The 16,876-nt window shown below is 41.3% G+C and overlaps 2 protein-coding genes across 3 annotated transcripts in view; one reads left to right on the forward strand and one right to left on the reverse strand.

The window, feature by feature from the left end:
* The window catches only part of COL6A6 (collagen type VI alpha 6 chain), a 109,792-nt gene extending 103,310 nt beyond the window's left edge, over positions 1 to 6,482 (reverse strand). The window contains 1 exon segment of the mRNA XM_080383225.1: positions 1 to 6,482. This exon segment is cut by the window's left edge and continues 26,209 nt beyond it. The gene's annotated coding sequence lies outside the window, so the exon portion shown is untranslated.
* A 654-nt stretch (positions 6,483 to 7,136) lies between these two features.
* The window catches only part of CAPN7 (calpain 7), a 35,698-nt gene continuing 25,958 nt past the window's right edge, over positions 7,137 to 16,876 (forward strand). The window contains exons 1-4 of one of the 2 annotated variants that reach the window (XM_080387224.1): positions 7,137 to 7,369; positions 11,697 to 11,805; positions 13,755 to 13,912; positions 16,108 to 16,175. In XM_080387224.1, coding sequence (XP_080243350.1) covers positions 7,268 to 7,369; positions 11,697 to 11,805; positions 13,755 to 13,912; positions 16,108 to 16,175 — 437 coding nt within the window. In that variant the 5' untranslated portion in view covers positions 7,137 to 7,267. Of the gene's footprint in view, positions 7,370 to 11,696; positions 11,806 to 13,754; positions 13,954 to 16,107; positions 16,176 to 16,876 lie in introns of those variants that run through there. The other variant, XM_080387225.1, reaches the window with a different exon arrangement.

The raw sequence follows: 16,876 nt of genomic DNA on the forward strand, positions 1-16,876 counted from the left end.
AAATTTTGAAGGACTGCAATAATCTCTGCTGAAACGGTGGTATTTAATAAAAACCTCTATACAGTAACATGGTTTTATATTTCATACCACTATTTCTCTAGTCTTCAGGGGGCAGGGGGACCCAAAACATCAGACAAGTCTGGATGCTGAATGTTTGACTGCAAAAAACAAATCTAAATCTCTGTGACTGAGTCAAAAAAACGTTCAAAACCAAAATGAACCAAAGGAATTCCAGTCACACTTGTAGCTAAATCAGGGCCAAACTAAAAATGTATTTGTTCAATGTCTGTTCTTTTAATCATGCAAAAACTTCTAGCTTCAATCTAAGAGTAGATGGACATCTAGTGGTGTAATATAATTGACTTTTTTTTCAAGTAGCTTCATATATTCAAAACCCTATCATTACAAGTGCTTGCTAGCATATCTACATGCACTGAAAGGCTTTATTTTCAGCTGTGCTTTACCTATCTTCTTAATTTCATCAAAGTACCATCAGTAGAAATCAGGGGTCTGGGTTGAGATTCAGAAGCCTTCAATTGAGGAAAATTTCATTTTGTAGTGAAAAAGAGTTAAATATAATCAATAGGTAAGGGTTCAGCCCTGAAAATACAATACTTAGGTACCATATGTAACAATAAAGTGGCAGTACTTAGCATAAGTCAAGGTGAGATAGTCCATTTAAGAAAACATTTTATGCATTAGAGAACATACACAAACTCCAACCATCTGATAGAACAGACTTGTTCTGGAACAGCCCAACCAAAGCAGGCCCACAAATATAGATAAGGAGTTTCTCCTACACAGCTGATAAAAATAGAGGCAACGTTACTCTAAATTATTGCAAATCCATTTAACGAAATAGCGTATACAGGCTCAACAAGTTATTGATGAAACAGGTACTCATTTCCAATGATGTTCTGAACAAACAGCAGTCATTGTTTAGTGAACTATTTTACCTTCCTTAACTTCTTGTCACTTTGGTGCATACCTCTAAGTCTAAGGTCTATCCAGGACTTGAAAATATTAACCATCACACTTCTAAAATAATTTTACCTGGTGCTTACTATACTGAATCAAACTGGATAACGAACCCCTACAACTTTTTAATGTAGAATAAAGGGATTATTAAACATACTTAACATGATTAAAATAATACAAAGGACATAAGCAGGGTGGGGGCGGTGGTGTCCAATATGGTGATTAATTTTTATTACTTATTTTACAGTAGTGACAACTTCTGTCATAGTCTTGCTGCAGTTGAAACTGTAGAAATAGAAGGAAATTATCTACATTCTGACTAGACATAAAACAGTACAGTCCACAGAAGCAATGAGATAACACTGTCCAGGCTAACCAATAGTATTAGCACATGAACAGCATCTTGTGTAGGTTTTGAAAGCACCTTGTGAAAGGAGAGCACTAGGGGAAGGACAGTCTCTAGTGTTACTCATAAGAGTGAAAATTTGAAAGCATTTCAATACAGGAGAACACAGTGCCCACCTTTAACAAGAACACAGAGGAAAATTTAATTATCAGCAAAATATATGGGATGCCGGTTCTTAAAATTGCAATGGGGGAGGCCTCTATGGAACCTGAACACAGCATATCCAACCTCTGTTTATGAGCAAAGTGGTCAGCTACTGTAAAAATGCAGAAGTTATCAGGAAATGGCAGGAAATAATAAGGTGAAGAGGTATGCCAGTGATACAAATACTCTGGTTTGTGAAAGCCTACTACAGAGAGTTGCACAGAGATCTCATATCACTGTATATGTAGGAAACAGCCTGTGAAATTCAATGCTGTTAAATCACAGGGGAGAAAACACCACATTAAGTACATAATGGCAGATGTTGAACTATCTTTTCTCAGGAAAGATGATTAATTCTGGAGAGTTCTTAGAACTTTAGTCAATGCTTAGCAGTGGTTAAAAACACAGTGTTAGGAGTCAAAGAAACAGAATAAAACAATATACCAAGATACAAAATTAATGATACAACTCTAATACTCCACACCATTCTGGTCACCCCATTTCAAGGAAAAAAAAAAAGGGGGGCAGCATTGAAAAGAGCCTCAAGGATAAATCAAATGTATTGAGAGGATTCTGTTCAAGCAGAGATTAAATGTATGAAGAAAAAAGTAACTGTAGAAAAGAGATAGCAAAGAACACAAACTTATGGGCAACCTAGAAGATACGTGAGATGTGATCGTAATTTCTTATAAGCAGGGGAGAGGGGGCAAAAAGATAAACTGAGCAACAGCAGGGGTTTCGTTGTTTATTTACAAAAAAAAAGAAATATTGTATCATACAACAAATTTGAACTGTAGAGCACATTTCCACAAAATGTTTTGAATGCCAAAATCAAAATGTGCTAAAGCAACAATTAGATTAGTTCCTTGAAAATAAGCCCAGCAAGAGGTATCAGAAGCAATGACGTGCGTTCAACCCACAGGCTGCAGGAAGCTGAGACAAAATACTGCTCTGAATTTGCCCTGTTCTTGTACTCCTTCCACAAGCATCAGCTACACTCCAGTCAAGAGTAATACAGGACTAGAGTGGCCCATATTCTGACTCTGCATTGCTGGGACAGACAGAGTGAAAGTAACCATGGAGGAATTCAAACACAGACACTTGATAGAAATACATGTAAACGACAGAATCATGTCAAAGTTTTGGGGCTTTGTTTTTCAATACTTGGAAGCATTAAATGCTATGGCTGTAGTCGAATGCAAAAAGGTAAGGCAATATACAAAACTTGGGTAAGAACTATCACTAATGTGCAAATGTCTACCCCTACAGCATATGTTCGGAAAAACAAGGAGAGGAAGAGGCAGAGAAGCAAGAATCAAAATCAGGAGGCAAGAAGAGGAGCTGGGAAGACAGCAAATTATTTTTGGGAGACATTATGGGAGACAAAAGGAAAAAAGGGATTAAACAATCTCAAAGAGGAAGGGCAATGAGAATGATTTAATTCTGTTTAATTATCAGGAAAGAGTATGAAAGAGAAACAGATACCTTGATTTCTTCATCTGATATTACCTCTGCAAGAAGACAACAGCTGGAGAGAGTAAGATAAAGACAACATAGAATCATAGAATGGTTTGGGTTGGAAGGGACCTTAAATCATCTAGTTCCAACCCCCCTGCCATGGGCAGGGACACCTTCCACTAGAGCAGGTGTCTCAAAGCCCCATCCAGCCTGGCCTAGAACACTTCCAGGGAGGGGGCATCCAAAACTTCCCTAGGCAACCTGTTCCAGTGCCTCACCACTCTCAGTGAAGAATTTCTTTATTATACAGCTATGATTTTCTCAGAGCACACTGACTGCAAAAGGCAGGTAGGAAGGGGAGATAAGAAAGGAAGCATTAGATGGGGTTAGGAAGGAAGGCACATAAGGAAAGTAGATGGTGGGAAGCAAGGGATACTCAAGGCAAATACCACCAAGGTGAGGAAAACTCAGGCAGAGGAGGACCTGGATGTGGAATCTGGACTTGTGCCAGTGAAGAAAAGGATATAACAAGAAAGGATGCCAGCAGACCTGTAGGGATGTTACAATAGGAATTGTAACAATAGGGAAATGGAACAAATTGGGAGGTGTGGTGGTATAACACTATAATGAGGAAGTGCAGCATGGAAAAGGATTAGCAATTTTAAATGCATACAAGCTCAAAGAAAAACAGGGATCCCCAGTACCTCTACAGCAAGCTCTTGTCAGGTAGGTAGAATCCAAAACTTGGAGTGAGAAGTGCAGGGCAGCAATTGGTATCACTGGCAATTACTAAAATTTGTTTCTTCAGGGGGTGCTCTTACTTACTTAAGGCTGAGTTCTTACCACAGGTGCATGTACTTAAAACTTTTTTCCAGCCAGCTTTTGAGTGAACAAAGCAACAAAGGTTCTGCCCATCATCATCAGCCCTAATATTTGTTGACTTCCTATTATAGCCTTCTGCACAAATATCAACATCCTGTGATATTTAACCTTAATAACTGGAAGTGATTTTCCACACAGTATCTTGAAAGACAAGAGTTAATAATAGATATAAAAATTTAAATATCTGGTATACATCAACAGCAATGGAAAAAACTGATCTTCAGCTGCAAACAAAAGGAGCCAATTTTAGTATCTGGCTCCAAAACTGAAATGATACTACAAGCAAAAGGCAAAGATTGATAAGTATGAATTCTTAGCCACAGTCAAGACCACACAAACTTACTCTACTTTTTGTAAATTTAAAAGCTTCTTGTAGAATTTCATAGCAGATTCATATGAAACAGAAACACATAAGCAATTTATTATCTGAAGAGGGCCAATCACCAGTGTCCATTAATTAGCAAAAAATTAATTCTCCCAAGTGAAATTTCTGAATCCCAAATAACTAGAAGAAATCTTCGTTAATGTTACAGAATAAATGTTTTTCACATGCAGATTTAAATAAAGAATAACTTTACCTGTTGTTCTGCCCAGTTCAGTCTCCTTTTAATCATGCATGTCACTGGATACTTTGGAGTTCCATTTGATCTGTAAATGGTTTAGTCCAAAGCCATGATACACAAATAATTTCAGGCTATACAAGTTATGCCACTATGTCTGAATATCAAATTAAAGGACACCTGGATTGAAATTCCTTGTTAATTTTCATGGTATCATTAAGAAAGTATTGAACAAATGTGTCTTTATTCAGAAAAATCCTTTAGGGTAATCTGGATCTTTTCTGCATTCAAATAAATAACATAAAACATACTTTGAAAGAAGGATAAAAGAACCCCAAACCACCAACCTTATCAGGAGCAGAATGAAAAACAGAGCTACGAAGATTACAAGAACTGCCCACTGCATAGGAGATCACAAAAACCAAGTCATCTTTTACACAGAATACTGCACCTGTAAAGCACAAAAGGGATAAGGAATGGAATGGAAACATTACCTACATACATACAAAAATCACAGAGCAAAAATAATAGATTCTATTATTTCAGTACTTAGTATTCCTGCATTCAGCTGCACCTCTTACTAAATCGGTCATCAGAAAATAGGTTGAGAAGCCACACACTTATAAAGGAGAGCTTCAGAATGAATTGCCACACAGTATTTTTATATCTCATAAAAACAACGCCTTGCAATAAACTGTATTTTCCAGCAGAAATAAAAGCCCATAGAACCACAGAATTGCACAGGTTAGAACGGATCTCAAAAGATAACCTGGTCCAACCTTTCTGGGGGGTAAAAAAAGCACAATGAAATCATCTAGCACCCCTCCCTAGCAATACCATCTTGAAAACCTCCAGCAGTGGGGACTCTACTACGTTCCTGAGGAGGTTGTTCCAATGAATGGTTGTTCTTACTGTAAAAAACTTACATCAAAATGAAACCTCTCCCATTGCAACTTATTCCCATTGCCCCTTGCATTCACTATGTAGCTCTTTGCAGAGAGACCCTGCCTCTCATATGAAGTAGAAACTCTGAAAGCATGAATGTATAGCTGAATCAGTTTTCACATAAAGTGTGATTCATGAACTCACAGAAAAAACACTTCTAGGGTACAGCCCTGAAGACCCTGCATCCAGAAGGATACAGATCAAGGCTTCCCAGCCTAAAGCTCTCAGAGCGTTGTCTAAACTCTCAAATTAACTATACGTTAAACGAGTATGTGCACAAAGCTTAGGTCAAGCTGACCCATCCTCTCAAGTCATCAAAAATGGTGGATTAAAGGACTTCTAATGAAGGAGTCAACCTTGGGAAACAAAGAACAGATAAGAACACCATTATAAATTATGCAGAAAGAAGCCTCCAAGTGAGAAAGTTCCGGCTGCAAGAAGAGACAAGCTGATAAGGTGCTGTGACCCACAGAAAATTCGTGGAAAATAGGACAAAGGTAATTGTGGTAATGGGAGATAGTGACCTCCACCTCAAATAGCTCCCCCCAAAGGAGGGTAAATCTGCACTTTGGGAACATTCATAGGTGGTAAAAAACTTTAGTGCTATCTGAGGATGTGCACTAATCTGCATTAGAAGAGAGAAACTTGTAACCAATCCTGTGCATGAATGAAAACAAGTATGTAATGTACTATGAATATGAAAGCATTCTACTGTATATAACGTGTACTCTTGGTATGCGTTAGGAGGAAAGATATCCCATGCACCCAATGCTGCAATAAACCAATGATGGCTTTCTAAACTATGATTTGGTTTGAAGAGTTTTCCTGGTTACAATTTTTGGTAATAGCAGCTCAGCCTCAGGAATTCACCTGCAACACTAGCTGGGGCAAGGGGAGAAAACAGGTGCTATAACATGAACAAAAAACAAAGCACTGGCAGCCACCACCCAATGAGGGCAGTTTTCCTCTAAACTGCTCCTAAGGAAAAAAAAAATTAAATCCTGAACATACTAGGTAATTAAGGTATTTAGGTTTCAAAACTGCCAGCCTTAAGCACACCAGAAGCACTATTATTTTTTTAAGAGTATCAATACACCTTTTCTTACTTGCTTTCTACTTTACACTTGTATGACATACAAGTACATACCAAAAATTCTCTCTTTAAGACTAGACAAACTTGCCTCAAGAGCAAAACGTTAACAAGGACCAAACCACCCACCTCTACAGCTTAGGGCTTCGAAGAAACTACTAAGTATCTTAAATACCTCTATTAAAAAGGATGTCGAGAAAAAAAAATCAAAGCCCCACTCTGTTTTAAAATACAGCACTAACACCACTGGGCCGCCGCTACCCACCCAGCGGTGCGGCTCACCTGCTCAGCACCTGAGGGAGCGGCAGGATGGCGGCTCTGAGCCCCGCGCCCGACCTCCCCTCAGCCGCCGCAGACAACCAAGTACGCGCCACGGGCACGGCACGGCACCGCCCCCTCCCCACCGCGCCTCGCGCTACACGCGAGCGCGCACTCGGCAAACCCGAGGAGCCCCGCCCTCCCACGCGTGCCCGAGCACGCAGAACGCCACGGCCGCCCGCGCCCGGCAGGAGGCCGCCCACCCACGCCTCGAAAAAACCAACCTACACAACCCAAAACAACGCCCAGGGCGCATGCGCACTGCGCCCCCGCGGCTCGGGGCGGGGCGCGGCCGGCCTCGGGGCCGGGGCAGCTGCGGTCGGGGCAGGTGGGTGTGGCCAGAGGAGAACGCGTTTACGATGAGGGCGGGGCCAGTGGCCGCGGCTGGGCCGGGAAGGCGGAGGAAGCGGCCGGGCTGGTGGGGAGCCGGAGCGGGCTTGAGTGGGGGCAGCCACCGTCAGTGGTGGCACTGGGAGGGAGCCGGCCATGGATGCCACCACGCTGGAGCTGGACGCGGTGAAGTTCGCGCAGCTGGCGGTGCAGCGGGACCAGAGCGGGCGCTACCAGGAAGCGGTCTTCTACTACAAGGTACGGGGGGGCCGGCAGTGGCTGCCTCACTCAGGGCGCCGGCGTCCCCTTTCCCAGCGCCGCGGGTCGCCCTGAGACCTTCGAGCTATCGGTAGGTTTGCGATCCTCTCCTCAGCCCCCGGAGGGCCGGGGGAGGGAGGGGTGGCCTGCTGCGGCCCGTCTCGGCCCGGCCTGGCCCGGCCCTGCCCAGCCGGCGGGGAGAGGTGCCCCGGGTCAGCGCCGCCTCAGCCGCTGCCCTCCCCTGGCGGGTGCGCCCCGGAGCTGACACCGCTGCCTGGTCTTCGGGAAGACATGCCGGTTCCAGCCGAGAAGAAAGTGGGAGGCCGGGCGGGCGCTTCGAAAGTTTGTCCGTCTCCGGAGGAGCAGCGTCCTTCAGGGCAGGTTGCGAAATGCCTTTTCCCTGCGTTTTATTTTTAGGTGGGAACAAGCACTGCCCGTGCGCTGCTGTTTCCTGACGGGCTTTAGGGGTAGCGTTGCAGCTGCCGTGCTTGAGAAGCGGGTACGGGCACTTCTTGCAGCAGCTGGAAGCACCCCTTCGGTGCTTACCGGGAAGCTTCGTCGTAACCTGGCTATAAACGTCCCTGCCCCGCTGGTTCTCCGCCTACGTTCCTGGCCTCCCCGCCTTCGTTCCTCCCTTTCCCCTACCCCCGCCGGGCCGAAAGACTGTTCAGCTTTATGCTGGAAGTGTAAGCGCGGAGCTTTTGGCGGAACTGCAAGTGGGCACACTGCAGCTCTTGAGTGTGCAGCTGGAAACAACTCAGTTGTATAATCAGTCATCAAATAAGTGAAGTACGTGGTGAAATTCGGGATGCTCAGCAGTAAGCTAGCTTTACATAGCACGCTACCAGTAACATGTTTTTAAACACATGTGAATATGCTTTCTATTAGGGATCTGATCTTATTATGTCAATACAGCTTCAGGTTGGTGTAATCAGGGGTGTGATTAAGTTGGTTCAGTGTCTTGCTCAACATCTATAGACTTACTACTGCTATTTAGTGGCTTCTGTGCAAGCATTATACATTTTTCACCTGTGTAAGTTGTCTCATTTTGTTGGATTTATGTTTTGCAAAGTTAGGTTACAGTTCCATATCCCACTAGCTTTACTTCTGACTTGCAGTGGAGGGATTTCTTTGATGCTTATGCTTTTCCTTGGTGCAGTATTCTTTCCATGTATTCCGTTATTCTGTTGAAGTAATTAGCTTCCATTAACTTGCTAAGAGATCTGTAGTTGGCGTTTTAGTTGATGAGTACTAGATGTCTTTGATATGTGTAAAAAGCATAGTGCTGTCATGGTTGCCCATGCATCTAAGTGTGAAAGGACATGATGAGGAGTATTTTTTTTTTTTTAACCTGATTGTTAATGTAGGGTGAGCTAAGTTTGTATACATAAAGCATATAATGCAAAAGTTCATGCTGATAAGCTCTGTGTTTATCAGCAACAGTGTGTCTACATGGTCTGCTAGCTATGTGCAGTACTTCTTTATTGCACGTTTCTCAGTATACCTGGAAGAAATTATAAAGTGCTCTTCAGAAGAAAACCATCTTTTTGTGCAAATAATCACTCTTGTATGCTTTTGTATGGTGTATGGAAAAATCTTTCACTTGTTGCATGTGGGTAATACTCTTCCTAAGTGCAAAAATGCATCCCTGGCTGTCTTGGTGCACTTCAAGCTACATGTGACAAAGAATATAATCTAGACAATGTTTTCTGTATGCAAAAGCTAGGCCACAGAGAAGCAGAATTATGGGCACTGTTATATATTAGGAAGACGTTGAATCACAACTGCAGCTAAGACTTTTGGTATTCACACAGGTGACTCTTGGCAATCCAAGAGTAGGTATTGATTCTTCTGTCAGATTATATGTGACAGTGTTGTCTTCAGGAGTTGTGATCAGGAGGAATGCGAGCAAACTCAGCAGATACCATTAAAGCAGAATTCTTTGTGTATGATTTAGCCCATATAGGTTTGGCTTTCCGGATGTTGCCTGAAGAATCACTGTCCATGTTAGATTAAACAAGAGTAGTTACAAAATATCATCTAGTATTTTGAGGGTACTTCATGCATTTTGTTTGGACAGTGCAGATAATAAGCTCTGGCCTGTCAGCAACTTTTATCAACTGCTCTAAGCAGTTCAGAGCCCACAGGTACAATTACTAAGCATGTGGAAAAGCTCAGGTACTGAAATGGATTCTGCAAGAACTGGTCCTAAAGGATGAAGCCTGGGAAATGCTACAGTTTGTTGCTGGTAAAGACCAGATGGACCTGTCTGAGTGGAGCTCCTATGGCTAGCAAGTGCTGTTTGCTTTCAGCTTTGTGTAACTTTGATAGATCCCTGTTGGAGGGCTTCGTGTGAACCAGCTTAGGGTAACTTGCTAATGGTGCTCTACAGAAATGTCAGAAACATTTTGGCACCTGATGACTTCAGCAAAACTGAAGACTTGTTTAGTTTGGCTGTTGACCAGCAGTTAACGACTTGCAAACTGATGGTGAGTGGTTAGCTTAGTGTGACTGTGGCACACTACTCATGCCAAATAATAGTAGTGGCATTGAAGAGATCATAAATACTAACTCTGAATTGCATATTCATCTTGTCACTGGAAACAGTTGATGTGCTGGCTCTGCAGACAGTTGGCCAACTGCTTCAGTCCTTTAGAGGCTTAATTTATGAAAGACTGTTTTCATTTATGTTTACGTCCTAAAACCAGGCAAAACAGTTGTGCTTGAAATCACAGAGATAGTGTCAATTATACGTTGGGTTTGCAGCACTGGTTTGAAAATCCACATTTGTTCTTTACATCATATGTAGACAACTTACTATTACGATACAGCACCTGTTTTGTCAGTCTGTAGTTGTGGTATGTCACAGACAAATACATGCATCCTTTGAGCAGTTATCTGTAGTATGCTTTTTTCTTCCCCTCACAGAAAACAGTAAAAAGGATGCTAGATCTTAATGGTAGTTAATTGCTATATATCTAAATGGAACAACATTTCTGTTTACCTTTCTCTTGCTGTGGATGCCTTATGTGATGTGATATGGTGATGGATGTTGACAGGGAGTATGTGGTAATTGGTTCTGTGATGCACGTCAGCGAAAACTTATTGTAATAACAAGTGCAGGCTGTATCAGGACACGTTTTTAGCTTGGGCAAACTAGGCAGGTATGTATGGTAGGAAAGTGCTAAATTTGACAAAAGTCATAGCCAGAGGGTAATTTGTGTGCTTTATGGCCATGTCCTTACCCTATGCAGAGCAGCCCCTCTGAGCACCATCTTTGTGGAGCAGCTCTCTAGTTACTGTTCTTCTTCCTACATACTCAGCCTGCTAAATGATTTGCCTCCTCTCCTCCATTGCTGCTGGGAAGAGGAGCACTGTCACAAAAGCGTGGGGGTTTTGGTGGGGTTTTTTGTGCCAATAATGAGGACAAAATAAGGTTTTTATCCTCATTTTTGAGAGTGACAAATTTCTGTTCTCCATATGCTTCTGAGACTGTGTTAATTCTGTTTGTTGCAGCCCTGCTGAACCTTACATGTTTTTCATAAATTTAGTGAATGGATAGACAGCTTATGCAGCTGAAGGGATTTTTTTCTTAATAGATTTGTGCAGTATGGAAAAAGCCTTGATGCAGATAACATACTGTGATTCTGACCTGAAGGCCTACGCTCTGTCCTGGAAGTAGACTTTCATCAATATCTAGTGTTTTGTGTGTCCACAAACATTTAAAAAAAACAAAGCTTGAGGAGCTAGGAAACTTTAAATTTGCAGACTTTCCAGATTTGATAGCTTTATGTGAGTCATACTGAAAGAAGAGACTTTCTAAACCAAAACTCGATGCATTTGATTTTGAAAAGCTTTTATATTGGTTTACTTTCATTATTATTAGATTAAATGCAAATAGCTTGTGAGCAGCTTATTTATTTTTCTAACCTTAAATCCACAACTTTAAAAATAAAAGGCAGTTTGTGGCTTGTAAGCTCTACTTCACTGATTTCAGTGCATGCTTGAAAAAATTTACTTAAAATCTCCTAATTCCATGCGTATGATACAGGCAGGCCTAAGATCTGGCCTTGTGGAACCTCTGAAAGTGTGGTGGTTTTTTTTAGTCTTATACATTCTCTCATGTTTGAGAAATTGAACATGGTCTCATTTATAACTTGAAACTTATTCTTCACAGCAGAATTTCCTTGGAGCCACTGTGTCTTTTTGCAGATGTAGGGGCTTGCTTGCTTTCATGCAGCTCACGGCTGCTGTAGGCCATCTGTTTATGGAAAGTAATTTTCTAGGCAACGAACATTAACTTTGTCTCAAATTCTTCTCCCTGCAGGAAGCTGCACAAGCCTTGATTTATGCTGGGATGGCAGGGTCCAACTTGGAAAATATTCAAGAAAAAATAAATGAGTACTTGGAGAGAGTTCAAGCTCTCCATTCAGCAGGTGGGTAAGGAGCTTTCTAATTAAACGTCTGCTTAAATTAATTGAGTGGAAAACCTTTCGGTGCTGTGAAATATGTATCAGTGATGTTTGCTTTGGGTTTCATTATTCTAATTTTCTTGTCCTTTGTGAACGACCACATATACAATGAGCACATCAGTGCTTTGAATTCTGATACATCAGAAATAAAGCAGAGACTTACTTTCTGAGGACTTGGGTGTGGGTATTCTTTTCTTTTAAATATTCTTGGGAACCACATCTGCAGAGAAAACCTGAGAAAGTAATTAAATATAGCAACAAAAATTGATCAGGGACAAATCAAAACTTGCATCAAAGCCTCAGCTGCATGATAGATTTGAAGCAAGTGGATACTTATGTAGAATTACTAACTTTTGAGAGAGCAAAAGAGCTTTTTGCTTTCATTAGGATTTCCTTGTTTGATCTGTTTTTAGTGTTTGTGCTTAGACCAAAATCTCAAATTTTTGCACACCTGCAATTCTCAGTTAGAATCATAGAATCATTTGGCCAGAAAGGGACTTTGGGATGTCTATAGACCACTCCTCTGCTCAAAGCAGGGTGGACGCTCATTTTTGGACCAGGTTGGTCAGGTCCTGAGAACACATGAGGACAGAAATTCCCCAGTGCCTTTGGGTGCAGTTGTCTTTCTAGTGTTGGTTGGGTTTTTAAATATATCTAGTTGGATTCTCCCCTGTTTCCATTCATAGCCACTGGCTCTCAGAATCACAGAATGGTCAGGGTTGGAAGGGACCTCTGGAGATCATCTATTCCAGCTCCCTGCTAAAGCAGATTCACCTGGATCAGACTGCACAGTGTCACATCCAGGCAGGTTTTGAATGCTTCCAGAGGAGACTCCAAAACTTCTCTGGGCAGCCTGTGCCAGGGCTCTGTTACCCTCAAGGTAAAGAAGTTTTTTCCTTACATTCAGATGGAACTTCCCACATTGCAGTTTGTGCTCATCGGCCCTTGTCCTATCACTGGGCACCACTGAAAAGAGCCTGGCCCCATCCTCTTGTTACTCACCCCTAAGATATTTGTATGCATCAGTAAGATCCCCCGTCAGTCCTCTCTTCTCCGGGCTGAAGAGGCCCAGCTCCCTCAGACTTCCCTCACGGGGGAGATGCTCCAGTCCCCTCATCCTCTTTGTAGCCTCCGCTGGACCCTCTCCAGTAGTTCCCTGTCTCTCTTGAACTGGGGAGCTCAGAACTGGACACAGCACCCCAGATGTGCCTCACCAGGGCAGAGCAGAGGGGGAGGATCCCCTCCCTCGACCTGCTGGCTATGCTTCTACTGATGCACCCCAGGATCCCACTGGCCTTCTTGGCCACAGGGCACACTGCTGGCCCACGGGCAACTTGCCATCCACCAGGACTCCCAGGTCCTTCACAGAGCTGTACCCTGTGGGGTGTTTGTCCTAGACACCGGGTGTAGCATTTATCCTGTTTGAATTTCCTGAGGTTCCTGTCAGCCCATTGCTTTAGCATGTCTGTGTCCTTGAGTGGATTGGTTTGGTGGGGTCTGCAACCTTTATGAAGGTGCATTCCATCTTTTTCTTCAGGTCATTAATAAAGGTTTTAAATGACATAGGCACCTGAGGAACTTGTATTTTACCGTAGGTGGTGTGTTTTCACAGGTGATGCAAAATTTTACATAATTAAACATCTTTGTTAGCGTAGTATGAAAGAGACTTTATTTACGTTATTTGGCATGTGAAATACCCTGAGAGTGTACCTCTGCTTTGTGGCCTGGGATTGGGGGTGGTATTTTATTGTCCTTGCAACAATGTTTTTGGCAAAGTTTAGAAACACTTTGGTTTCCAGCCAAGAAGTAGGTATTACCTCTCTGATTAGAACTGCTGGTGTTTCAGTACTGTGTTAAGGATGTTTTTACGTGTCTGCTGCTGTAGAAAGCTAAATACTTTCTTTTTCATTTAGTTCAGCCACAGAACACAGACCCTCTGAAGTCAAAACAACAGTTGGACTTGGAGCGTGCTCACTTCCTAGTTACACAGGCTTTTGATGAAGATGATAAAGGCAATGCAGAAGAAGCTATAGAGTTGTACACAGAAGCGGTGGAACTCTGTTTGAAAACAGTATGTTAAGCTACAGGTTAACTTGGTAGAATTATGTGATGGTAAGAAATTCTTCCATTTACACGAGTGACTGACCCTTAAAGGCTGGCTTAAAAATGGAGTACCTGTATTTCTAAAAACTATTTTTAAATCTTTTCACTTTTTTTTTTAGTCTTTCTTCCTGTCTTTGTTATGTTGCTATTCAACACTGTAAATTTGAGGGGACTTGTGATTTATATGTTTTTTCCTCAATTGGGTTATACTAAAAAACAGAAATGTTCTGGAACTTCTTTCATGTTAATTTTTGCACTGGAGCGAATGCAACATTAAAACAGAAATTAAACACAGTTAAAACTGAAGATAACTTCCAATGTGTCAGCTGTATCACTTTCTGAGTACATTAAGGGAAGCAGTTAAAGGAAAATCTTTGTAAAACTTTCTGAAAATGTAATGGTCTACTGATGCTAAAACTAGTAAAAATACTACTTGATTACTCAGTGCCTAAGATGAAGGTTATTATGAGTGAATTCAGTTCACACTGAAATCAATGGTAAGAATGAATTGGCCATTACATAAATGCTGGAGAATATAATTACAGGTACTGCTTTTTTCCCCCTTAAGTCCAGTTGCCTTAACTAACTTATTACAGGAAGAGCTCACCATCATAATGTAACTCCACCAAGTCTGTTTTTCTTTCTCCCCTCTTTTCCCTTTTTACAATGTAAATATATGTGGGTTGTTGGGAGGGGTATGTTACTTTTGCTACGTGGTACAGTGAAATCTCTAAATTCTGTAGACTGATTGGGTTTTTATTTTGTAAGCTAAAAAACCCTGGCAATACAGTGTTAGCAGAATTGCTCTAGTTTTTCCAGTTGAGCTGTTGGAGCAGAACATTCTCAGTCTATTACCTAAAACTTAATGTGACAGTATACAGTGTTTTCTCTGGTGTGTTTCTCCTTCTGTTGTGTCCGTGCATGCAAATATTACTTATGTATATTGAAATTACTCAGGAATTATTTCATATTAACAACTGCTTTTATCAGGCGTTTCATTAGGTACAGATACTGCTGAAGTTTCTTTTAATCTTGACTAGCATATTATTTTGTTGAGAGGCCTGTAGGCTTTGACCTTTGGGGTGATCGAAAAGTACCTTCTTCTTTCCAGGGTGAAAGAAGATTGAAGGAACTCTTCTATCTTGAAGCTTTACTTCTTTCTCCTCAATATATTCATGTGGAGAGATTTGTTTCTTCCTTACCCTTGAAGTACTCCGAACAGCCATTCCTCCTCTTCTATAGCTGACTCTTAGATGAGTGTGCTGGTGTTCCCATCTCCACTACTTACTTTCATACAACTGTCAAGTCTTTTCTACCAGGAACTCAAAGTGTGATTTGTATTTACAAATAAAATGAAAATAGAGGGTGTTTCTAGTTCTGTTTCTTGGGACCGTATGTAGCTTGCCTTTTTGTTTCCCCAGTTGACCTAGCCGACCTCGGAGAACTGGTCAAGGTACAGAGCTAGAACCCGAAACCTGCTTGTAGGTGTCACAGGAGAAGCTGCACCTCGTGTTGTGGTTCTTGAAGGTTATTTTGTTGCAGTAGCATGCTTCATCTGTAAGAAAAACAAACGCATAAACTGTCATAGTTGACCTCCCAACTGGGAGCAGATGTTAGCAATATGGTTACCTGTTTTTGTGCCCTGTCTTAGATTATTTTATGCCTTAAATGTGCAAAAAAAAATTTTTTTTTAACTTGCAAGCAGTCTTGTTTGTTTGTATTTTATGAAAGTGTAAACATTCACAAATTTTTTTTCCTTACAGTGATTATTTTTTACTTGTTTGGGGAAAAGAATTGGAACACATCTAAGCTCATTAGTATACATAAATTTGGTTTTGTCGTCTTTCTGCCCATAGTTCTTTAACATGGATAATTTTTCTGGCAGATTTTTTGTATATACAGTGTTTTCCATGCTGAAGAATTTTAGATACTGTTTCTGTTATATGAACATTCACTACCACAGCAAAATGATACTCACTTACTTAGTATGTTTTTTTTATGCTGAGGTTTAAAAAACCCAAACGTTTCTTCATTTCAAAAGAGAATTGAAAAAAAAGCTAGTTGCTGTTTGTGTAATTTAAGCTCAGTTTGTCAAATTCTACAGTTACATAAAAACTGCAGGTTTACTTGATGTGTAGCTTTTTCTTTTATTTTGCATTTAAGGCTACTGAAACTTCAGAAGCAGGCCTCCAGTCAAAGCTGAAACAGTTGGCTCGACAAGCACTGGATAGGTGAGTATGGTTAATGTTAGCAGATGTACTTGTCAGGTCTAAGTGCGCTCTCTGAATTGATTCTCAATTTAGCATGTCTGTTCTGTACTGCAAAGAATATGGATTCTGGGTAGACCTAGCTCCTGTAGAGTTCTCCTTGGAAACAGCTGCCAGCTGCTATACTGCTGAATGTAGCAGCTGTTATGCCAGCCTTCTGGGAATCTTGGACATGCAGAAATAGGAAAGGACTGTGTATTTGTTAGTACCAATGCACTACTTCAGTCTTCAGAGATTTCAATTGGAGTACTCTACTACAGTTTTTGGTTTCTATAACAACACTGAGTTCAGGCCAGCATGAAGTCAGGATGTCAGAGTCCCTTCATAAGGAAGACAGGTTGGAAACTGGCTAATAATTGATAGTAGTAATCTAATTTTATAGGTAGATCTAGTGGAGTGGAGTCATTATCTGAAACAAGTTACACAATGGTAAGTTCAGCGTAACTCTTTTTTTAATCAGCTGTATGATGGTGAATAAAAGACTGTGTTAGGCTAAGTTTCAGAAAGCTGTTTTTCAGCACTTTTCTCCGTGTGTTCAAAAAAACCACAACAAACCAACCCATATTTTGCATGTGTGTGCCTATCTAGCAACTTAATGCACAACAACAAAATATGGCTCCTGAATGAATACACAGTCTTCAAGCAGTTGAAATGCTGGGCTGTGA

The sequence above is a fragment of the Falco punctatus genome (assembly GCF_963210335.1).
Source record: "Falco punctatus genome assembly, chromosome: 4".
NCBI classification, from domain to species: Eukaryota; Metazoa; Chordata; class Aves; order Falconiformes; family Falconidae; genus Falco; species Falco punctatus.